At 37.7% G+C, this 10,663-nt stretch overlaps 1 protein-coding gene across 1 annotated transcript; it reads left to right on the top strand.

The window, feature by feature from the left end:
• Positions 1-3,195: 3,195 nt before the first annotated feature.
• Positions 3,196-4,044, top strand: LOC115633275 (trypsin alpha-3-like). The gene has a single exon (XM_030530686.1). It carries the CDS (start codon positions 3,217-3,219, stop codon positions 4,000-4,002), a length of 786 nt encoding a protein of 261 aa, XP_030386546.1. The 5' UTR covers positions 3,196-3,216; the 3' UTR covers positions 4,003-4,044.
• The last annotated feature ends 6,619 nt before the right edge of the window (positions 4,045-10,663 follow it).

Raw genomic sequence — 10,663 nt, 5'->3', positions numbered from 1 at the left:
TCTTGTTTTATTGTTTCTTTAAATTTCTTCGAAAATAAACCGCAATATTATATTTTAATCTTCATAAACCTTAAAATATTTGTTAGTTTAAACAATTCGCTATTAATTTAGCAATATTCCAACTTTGTTGGGAATATAGATTAGATTGCTTCTTAAATACAATATTTTGTGATTCAAACAATTTTCAATTCATCTGTTTGGAAAGTAACTTTACGCAAATTTTGAATATAATTTAGAGATCAGAGTCCAACTTGCTAGGAGAACAAGAGAACTATCATCATCATCTCTGAAACTATTCCACTGAACCCAAGTCCATATATATTCGTGTCCGTTTAGCTCTTCAGACTTATAACAAATTTTTAAATATGTTTTCTATACTTTTAAAACTTATATTGCTTTCAAAGTAATCCCCTATGGATGCAATGCACATTCTACGCCATATGCCAAGGTTTATTCGAATCTTCTAAGCTGTCCGTAAATTTCTTGCCCGAAACGCCGTTCAGTGCCTTCTTCGATTCGGCTGGAGTCTCCCTAATCGGGTCAAAACGGTGACCCAGGTGTTTTTTTTTTTAAATATATTATTTTAGTCTAAAACTTTTATTTTCAATATTCCAAAAAATTGAGTTTTTCTCTTAAGATTGTGTTAACAGATCCATCAGCAATGTCTCTAGTTGTCAATCGATATTTGAAGATTTTGAAGCATCAGTCGTCGTCGTTTTGAATTTGGGTTTTCAACGCTTTCTCGACCCAATTTCATATTTTATGCCATTCATAGAATTATTTATTTGGCATAGCCTGTTTACACTTTACAATAAAATCAAACCAAAATTCGTTGTTGAATAATTTCGAATATTGTAAAAAACGGAAAAAACATTACTAGGTGCTCTTCCACAAAACATAGTCCCAAATGTAAAACAGCAGACAGGGAAAGTGCTGCCAAACTTGAAAATAAAGAAAGATGTCTCTCGATTTTAATTTAATAAACATTTTCTTGTTTTTCCTATTTTCTGCTTGCAACAAAAGTGAAAAGAGCCGATATATGAGTGAAATGAATGAAAATTTATGGCCACATATATAAGTATAAATAAATATATGTATATGCATGTTCACACAGATTATATATATGTGTTTAAACTTAAACTTATGAGATCAGCAGTGAATGCCAAAAAACAAAACGATTTTTTTTTGTTTACATAAATAATACAAAGAACTACAAAGAATACAATAAAAATGAAATACAAACTGAGCGAGTAAGCTGGTTGGGGTTTAGAAGCAGCTGGTTGTGTTCTTGGCTCAACCTAGACGGGCACAGTTTGAGGGGCACTGTGCCTAGCCGCAAAGACAATTACGCGGACGTGACTTCCAAGCTGTGCGACAAAGGGCGACGTATTTGTAATTTGATTTTGATGTGTTTGCGGAATCAATTGAATGTGCCATTAAAATGCAAATGGCGAATTGTTAAACAAATAATACGCCATGAACCCATAATGACCAACCAAAGGACCCTGTCGTCCTCGCAGTCCAGGCAGTCGTGAGTGGCCAAAAGCAAATAAAAGGCAGACGTTGCCAAAGCCAATGAAGTGCCGCACCGCAAATTTCAATTTTCCAAGCAAATCATACGTAAAGTTTTGCAACCACACATCCACAGTCCTCTCTAGAGGAGTGGCTGGCTAGAGTAATCAGCCAAGCATTTGACTTAGCCTTTCATCAGCAATATACATACATACACAGATACATACATATGTATATACTCGTATATGTACAAGTATATGGACTTACATTCTGTTGAGTCAGAGGAAAGGGCAACCGAAAGAACTTGGCGACTTTGCGGCTGGCAAAAGTTTTGCTGGCCAATCATCAAAAGCAAGCTGGTCCCGAGCCCCTCCTCGATTCTAAAATAAATAAAAGCCAAATCTCAAATTATTATGCGGATACGGGCCGCCGTATACGTCCATGTGGGCGTATGCCCGTTGACAACGCAGTGGGTCTAGAAAAATATACAAGAAATATATACAAAACACAACAAGATGTAAGCCGCATAGACGACTAACTAATGCACTGCACGATCGCAAGCAGGCAATGGGGAATGAGAGTAGAACAGGCGAAGGGCGATTGAAAGCATGCTCGCTGCTTCTTAATGAAGCGCAGCCTAAGGGGTATTCTAAACATTGTGTTTTTTTTTTTTGTTTTTTGTTTTTGGTGAGACTGCTTATTGAAGTCTTTAAGAAAGAGAATGTTCTCAACATTTTTAGGAAACGATAAACGCGCTACTTTAGATTATTTAAATTTTTTTGTGAAACAGCTGATGGGCAACTATGTATTTGATCAGCAGATTTAAGAGTTGACATGACAATGGGAATTGGGAATACACATTATAATCAAATTTAAATTAGAAAAACCAAAATCAGATCTAATCTAATAATGAGTAATAAAGAAGTGTATGAAAAACACATTTTTAAAGATCGTTTTTTGTCTTTCTCTTCCTTTTATCAGACAACTGATAAATAGTTGATTTAAAAGCAATAGACTGCTAAATAAATAAACCATTGAACAACAGCTGAATAAAGAAATTCAATTCAATTTAAAAGTAAAACAATCAATTTTGAGGCATAAAATATTTTGTTAAATAATATTTTTGGAACTCATCATACTTATTTTTTTTAGAATTAGCCCATACAGTTAGTTCAGTTAGAACAAGTTTTGTTCGTTCTGCCATCCATAAAATTGAATTATAAAATGAGAATCCCTCTACTACCATATTTCCATAAAGTATTAATCAAAAAAATAGTCGCATTCGCAAATGACGCTGTTTTTCAATTACACAAGTATTTTGATTTTGATAAGAAATGTTTCTTTGCACTTCTACTAAAATTAAAAGGTAATGTGCATTACGGACAAAAAGTCGACTTACATTAAAAGCATGTAGAATTTGTGAAATGAAGTAATTAATCATTTCGAGATAAATATTAATATGTTGTTGATTCAAATATTTACAATAACTTGATAATTACTTATCATAACCAAGTCTTAACCCTTGGTAATAACTCTTGGAATTTATGGCCAGCCAATAAGACCTGGAATGTCATTTTTCGATAAGAACTTGACAATTCTAATAGCTTCAGACCTTTTCCAAAGCTCTCAGCTTTCGCTTACTATATAAGCTGGGCCATCGTTCAGTTGAAACCATCGGGATCCGAGAACACAAGCAACTGAAGGATGTTCATTAAGTACTTTCTGCTTCTCTCGGCAGCCACCTTACTGGCTGCTGATCGCGTCTCCTTCCAGGCCATCGTAGGCGGCAAGGACACTAGTATTGAAGACATTCCCTGGCAAGTGTCACTTCAATATAATTCTCACCATTTGTGTGGTGGTTCAATCTACAATGAGTGGATCATCATAACCGCCGCTCATTGCGTTGATCGCATTCGTGTCCAAGATCTCAAGGTGCGCGTTGGCTCAACTAAACAAAACAGAGGAGGCCAACTGTTGGATGTGGAAAAGGTTAAGATTCATCAGAAATACTATAATGCAAATAATGTCTATGCTGTGAACGATGTGGCTCTGCTTCTCCTGAGTAAGCCAATCCTCCTTAATGGCAGTCGCAAAATGAAAACCATTGAACTGGCGACCTCAACACCGACCGATGGTTCTACTGCCAAAGTTTCCGGTTGGGGGAAAACTACGTTCGGCTACCCTGAAATTCTACAGAGTGTTGATGTTGAAATCGTAAGCTTTAATGTTTGCAAAAACTCCTATGATCCCAAAAACTTCAAAGTAACTGAGGCTATGATTTGCGCTGCATCTGAAGGTAAGGATGCGTGCCACTCAGATTCTGGTGGTCCGCTCGTTTCGAATGGCCAATTGGTCGGCATTGTGTCTTGGGGCCCAAAACCCTGCAGTCAACCAGGTCTTCCAGGCGTTTATGCCGACGTTGCTGTTTTCCGAAATTGGATTATAAACGAGGCGGCTGAGCTCGTCCGAACGAAGATGCAACGTTTGTGAAACCGTCTTCCAAATAAATGATTAAATCATGATTCCAAAGAACTTGTTGTTTTTCAATTCGCCATCTGTATAGCAAATGATAGTAAATTATAGCAAATGAATGAATTAAAATAATAATAAAAAATATTTAAAAAAAAATTTTTTTTAATTTTTAAATTTAAAGAACTCGAGTTCAGATCAACGATTGCAGTTTGCAGACAGAGTTGAGGAAAAGGAATTCATTGATTTAGAAAAAATTGGTTAACGTTATGTGATAGAAACATCTCATTTGGAAAGCCTCAGTCCAATAATAGAAGCTGACTTTTTGTGTCGATCCGATATGGGGTCAGTTCACAAATGCCAACAAGGAACTGTGAAACAATGGACTGAATATGGAGAATCGTCTCCAAAGAAGGCGAAGACAGTTCCAGTACCAGTGGAAAAAGGAAAAACAATTAATGAAAAACTTATTGTAACACTTAGTCGAGAAAAACATGTTCTTGGTGCTGGACAAGTAACCAGAAAGTGTTTCAACCCCACTTCATGCGCGAAAGTTGGGTTCCTGTTCATGTGGAATAGCTTGTAGATCGAGTGAAGAATGTCAGCTTGTGGGGATATCGTCAGCTATCTACTTACATATGTATGTACAACAAGCTGCAATAAATTTCGGATGCTTCGTCACATCCATTAGTTTTAGGGCCATCTGAATTAGCCTCTATCTGGTATGCTAGTTCTACTGATTTCGCTACTGATCTACACTTTTGTTGCTTATTTCCTTTCCTTGCCAATTGTTGCTGCATACGGAGAACATCAATAGAAATCTAGCCTAATAGTCCAATTGTCTCTCTAGTGGTTACACTGGAGGAGAAGGGCCGGATATGTATTAATCGCTTTCCATATCTAATATGTTTATTTAACTATTATACTGGACAGCAGATATATTTGTTGTTGAACTCGCCTCGTCACGACTAGCTTTGCGCCTTGACTGATTTGTCTCCTTTTCTGCGATCGTCCGTTCGACAGGACTGCCAATTCTGTTGAAATGCAAAATATCACGAGGGCTTGTCAACTCGTTACAAATATAATCGATACACACTTTAGCTGAGAACAATATTTGGATCATTGCTGCTAGTTTTAGGGGCACAGGGGTAGTTGTAGTTATAAGAAATAGTTTAGTCAGTTGAACTTGGATTATTGTTGGTTTTTAAAATATATATTTCAATAGGTTCAATTATTAATAAAGTGATTCGCAATCTCTGGGACCTTAACCTCCACGATTTTGTATTCCATTGCAATTATTTGAAAAGTGTTGTGTGCTTCCACAAATATGCAGCGTTCTGCGTGCAACAGAATTCATTTGAAGAGAAGCATGCTCCGCAGGCTGGGGAAGGACTGGTAAGGACAGTCGGCAGGATGCGACAGGAGGCGGATGAGCCAAAAGTAAATTGAAAGGCGCAAAGCCAAAGAAAATTGGCGTTGCAGACAAGTTGACAGAATGTGGCAGTGCTTGTGGAGCAGTGCTCGTGTGTTGCAGCAATGGCCAGTGAGGCATATTTAGATGTACCTCCAGTGTTGACCCCATACACAGTGACAAAAAGTTGGCAGCCAAGACAAACACAAACACATGCACACACACCCACACAGACGTGGAGTCAAGTCCGTTTTAATGCAATTAGACGCAGCCATTTAAGTGACCTGTGCGTGTGCCTCTGTGTGTGTGTGCCTCTGTGTGTGTGTGTGGCTCATTTAATTGACAATGCAAATTAAATGAACAATTTGAAGTTTGAAATCGAATTAGCAGAGAGACACAATATTCTTGCCGTGTAGTGTGATTTGAAGTAAATGCGTTTTCGCCAAAAAGGCCAAAAACGAACGGCCGCAAAGCTTTTAATTCAATTTTGGGGCGGCGGCGACCACAAAAGAGTTGATGGCCACCCACTGCTATACTCTGCTATATACACTACTGTTTAAGTCAAATGGCCGTCTTCTCGATCTCAATTTTTTGCTTACTCTTTGCGTCCACTCAGCAAATAAAGTTTTCGTTTTCATTGCCAGCAGCAGGCCAGCAGCCAACAGCCAGCAGGCAGCAGGCAGTTGCAAGTTGGCAGAACGTTAAAGCCGCCAAACCACTGAAACGTGATTTAAGTTATAAAATGTTGAAAATGTTGCCAATTGGGGTGCATTGTTGTTGTTGTTGCTCCCTGTGTAACCACAAACAGCATCAGCAGCCAGCACTGCACTTCGCCTTAACCCCAAGTGCTGGGCGAGTGGCGACACTTAACCAGTTGGTTGGCTGGCTGCTTGCTTGGTTGGTTGGGGAGCAGTTGTCCTGTCCCGTCCTGTCCATGGGCCTAAAAAGCCAGCGACATTAAGATGCTCGCCAATGTGTAATAACTACACCGCAAGTTGTTGAAATGAAAAGCGCCTGACAGGACACTGAGCCAGTTGCCGCCACTGAACGAGGATGGAGGCTGCAGGATGGAGGAGACATCAGACGCCAGTTGCCAGCTGGCAGTCAAGTGACACTGCTAAGCGCCCGGCTTTGAGTTCATGTGACACGAGCATAATAAAAATAATAAAGATGAGATAAAAATAAACAACAACAACAACAACAATAATAAATAAAGCATAATGCGCCGACACTCAAATACACTTGCTTGCAAGCATAGCTGGCCGGACTGGCTTAAAACTCTCCCCCACCGGGTTGGAGATTCTCCCTCTTTCTCATTTTGTCTTTCTTGTTCCATCTTTCTCTTTCCCTGTTTCTCTCTTTCCCTTTCTCTTCCTCTTCCTTTCTCTCCCTCTTTACCTCTGTCTCTTTATACTCCTTACTTTTTCTAATTAGCTCCTAAGTAGAATTAATTTTCCTCTTCTACATACTATTTGTTTAGATTGTCAGGTCTATAATGTCTCTGACCACATATGGCTGTGAATCGGGGCATAGCTGGCCAACTGGCAAATAAAATTCCCCCAACGTGTCGGGGGCATTTATAGACGTTATTGTACAGCTTTTTCGTAGGCTTTCTTATCTTTTAAGTTGAGACTATGTTATATTAATCATATTTGAATTTTTTATTTTAAATCTTAATATATATATAAAATGTTAATACTTATATATTGTTATTGAATAAATCGACAGATCCACTTGTTGATTTAAATAAATAAATAAATAAATAAAAAAAGCAAATGGATCTCATTTTCTACACTTTTTATTCTAGTTGGCCAAAAATTGTTCTTTAAAATTATATATTTATTTATTATTATTTTCATATTACAAAAAAAAAAAAAAAAAACAAGAAAGGAATGCTAGAGTCGAGCGGGCGCAACTCTTAAATACCCTGTACACACTCCCAAAAATAAGAATAAATTGTGAATTTTTAATTAATTCATTAAATAATTAATTCACTAAATAAAATTATGCAATACCGGTTGGGCAGAGATTATATTTATGGATAAACCTTTCTTTCTAATCATAATCTAATCATAATCAGTTGGAGAAAATCGCGAATAGAGAGGGAGTGGGGGTGTATCGAAAAAAATCTACATACCAAGTTTGGTTATTCTAGCTCTTATCCTTTCTGATATTCTTGCTTTCATACAGACAGACGGCCGAACAGATAGACGGACGGACAGATAGGCGGACTTGGCTATATGGACTCATCTTGTCACCCTGATCAAGAATATACTTGTATTTACTTCTTGGGGTCTGCCACGCCTCCCTCTCTGTACACTGTCGCACAAAACTAATATACCCTTTTTCCGTTTGGGTACAGGGTATAAAAATGTAAGGAAAATCGAACAAATCCATTAAAGGAGTAATTTATAGGGAAAACCAAAATTCTTGAAGAAAAATCGAAAAGAAAACCTGTCACGAACCTCTCACAGAATCAGCCACGAGACTATTTTGAATATTAGCACAAAATTTGATCAAAATTCGTTGAGAGAACAAACATAATTCAATTTCTATGTACATACAAGTATATGATACTATCTATAGATTTATTTAATTGCAACCAGAATCTGCTGGTTTTTATGCCATCAAACATGCCTTCTATGGCTTCTCAGCCTTTGCAGTAAAGGCTGTAGCCAATCCACTCTTAAAGGCCTGTCCAACTTCTTCAGCCCAAACAATCTATTTGGCGAGATCCGACACTACTGAACACAATTTCATGGCAAGATCTTACTTAGAGGGCATACAGAAAATACAGAACCGGACATACTTGTAGAGATCTGTTCCACAAACACATTCTACATGGGGCGACCTAGCTCTTTCACTAGCACTGTCTACGGGGAGATCTCTTAAGGCAACATCTTCTGGATGTCAATGATAGTCCATTGAGCAATGAATGCAATGGTTCTGCCGAAGATTCCCTTCGGAGTTACTAAGCCACTGACCTGACTGACAGCACATGCCAGGGCTTTCTCCAGTATCTCAGGGATTCAGTCAATATGTAAGCTGCATCCATGGTGTTATTCAAAGCAGCATCTCCCTCTTGCATTTGAAGACTCTTGGTTCTTGGCTACCCCATTTCTCTGACTCACTTCTTGTGCTCCCTGTTCTTCCCTTTGCTCTCTTTTAGTCGCTCTGACGAGGGCAGGAACTGGCAGGCAGGCAGGCAGCCAGGATGGAGCATCTCCGGCCTTTCAAGTTGTACAAATACATATATTCTTAATCAGCATTATGTGAGAAATCGATCTATCCGCCCGTCCGTCCGTCTGTCTGGATGAACGCATAGACTTTGAAAACGGCTGAGGCTACATTGACCAAACTTGGTGTGTAGACTCTCCTAAGCCCTAGACAACACGAGTTTATTTTATTTTGTTTTTATCTACCTTTTTATATGCAATTATTTACTTCTATTTAAGGTTTCATCAAAATCGGTAAATTTCCAGATAAGTTATTAGCGAAACAAATGTAATCTAGTACTATTCTTTATACTTGCGACGTTTCTGTATTCCGAGACTGGAGCTTGTCCGATCTAAAAAGCAAACTTTGCAAAATGGTTTCTAAAATGGAAATTTATTCGGAATATTTAAAGAAAACTTATAAGAATTGATTAGATAAAGATGTACTCTTTTATTTTATGGCTTTAGCTTCCTTCACAACAATGACAATGAAGGACACAAAAGTAATTGTAAAATTTTGATTAAAAAAAAAATCTGAATGACTTACGAGAGTTATGGAGAAGCTCAAATGGGAGGGTGCTACGAAAAAAAACATAAACTTGTCCTTTATCGACCTCAAGAGAATCTGAATATTAAGGTGGCTTATTCTAGCTCTTCGGCTTTCCGAGATCTCAGACGAACAGACGGACGTACCGCCGGACATTTATTTGATTAGCTTGCCAAGACGAGTCTATATAGCCATGTTCGGGCATTACAAATATTACAACATGCTTCTCTAGGTTAGGGTATAGACAATAGAAAGAAAAGCGTAAACACACACACACTTGGAGACTCAGACTAGCCAAGACTCAACTTTCCGTCAGCGGTACTACAAGAGAGATAACAACGCTGTGGATGACGATGACGTTGACAAGGACAATGAAGAGCAGCAGGCAGCAGGCGGCAAGCTGCTGTAGGCTAAGAAGAGTGGAATGGAGTGGAGTGGAGTGGAGGAGTGGCATGTCGTTATCCTTTTGCGTGATTAAGCCACAAGTGCGTGACATTTTAATGCGACATTTATGCCCGGGACAAGAGATTATTATTGAAAACGCACAGTGACGATGTTGATGATGATGTGGAGATATTGCTGTTGCTGTTGTTGCTGTCGTGGTGGTCTCGTGGCAGCAACAGCAGCAACAACAACAAACAAACAAACAAACTCAGCGACCAGTACAAAAAAAAAAAAAAAAAAAAAAAAAACGAAGGAGGAAAAAAACACAAACAAAAAGTTGCCACACATTCTGCCAGCCTATTTATTTCATTTTCTCATTTTGTGCGCGGCTCTTCACCCTACGTTTGACATCGAAGTGACATCTTTTGTTTGCCCACAACAGCTACAATAACAACAGCTACAATAACAACAACAACAACACATGCCAAAAATGGTTGCATACTTTTTTGGGCGCCCAACACCATCAACGCATTTCAGCCGTCAGCCAAAGAAAACAATGTGATCTTTTAATTACAAAAGTGCTGACAATGCGTGTAACCAGAAATATGTCTCACAATATTGAATCGACTCCAACTGATTAATTTTATGAGTCATAGAAGAGGTTTCTGCTTCTATAAACTCGTATATTTTCTTTGCTATTCATTTTTGGACAACAATAATTAGATCTTCTGCTTCAATTTAATGTCAATATTGGGTATTTGTTCAAATGCCTATATTCATTTGATTTACATTTTATTAAAATAATTCTGCGTACTTTGCTTGAAATAATAAATAAACAAATAAATAGAAAGCGGTTCTGCTTCTTTAATCTATTTGTTTGCCATTAAGTTCATATATTTATTTATTTAATTTTGTTGATGACTAAGTATGTAATAATTATAGCTTCTGCTTCAATTTAATGGCAATGTTTGGTATTTGTTCAAACATTCTTAAATATAATAGTTTGTTTTTCAAATGTTTATATTCATTTGATTTCCATTTTATTAAAATAAACAAATAAAGAGAAAAGAGTCGCAAAACACTGATTTAGCAAATGAGCCTTAGAAAAGGTTTCTCGTTCTTTAA

Source organism: Scaptodrosophila lebanonensis, unplaced genomic scaffold (genome assembly GCF_003285725.1).
Source record: "Scaptodrosophila lebanonensis strain 11010-0011.00,11010-0021.00 unplaced genomic scaffold, SlebRS2 tig00001418-arrow-arrow-pilon, whole genome shotgun sequence".
In the NCBI taxonomy this organism is placed as follows: Eukaryota; Metazoa; Arthropoda; class Insecta; order Diptera; family Drosophilidae; genus Scaptodrosophila; species Scaptodrosophila lebanonensis.
The sequence above is the reverse complement of the archived record's forward strand: the minus strand, read 5'-3'. Positions and strand labels throughout refer to the sequence as shown.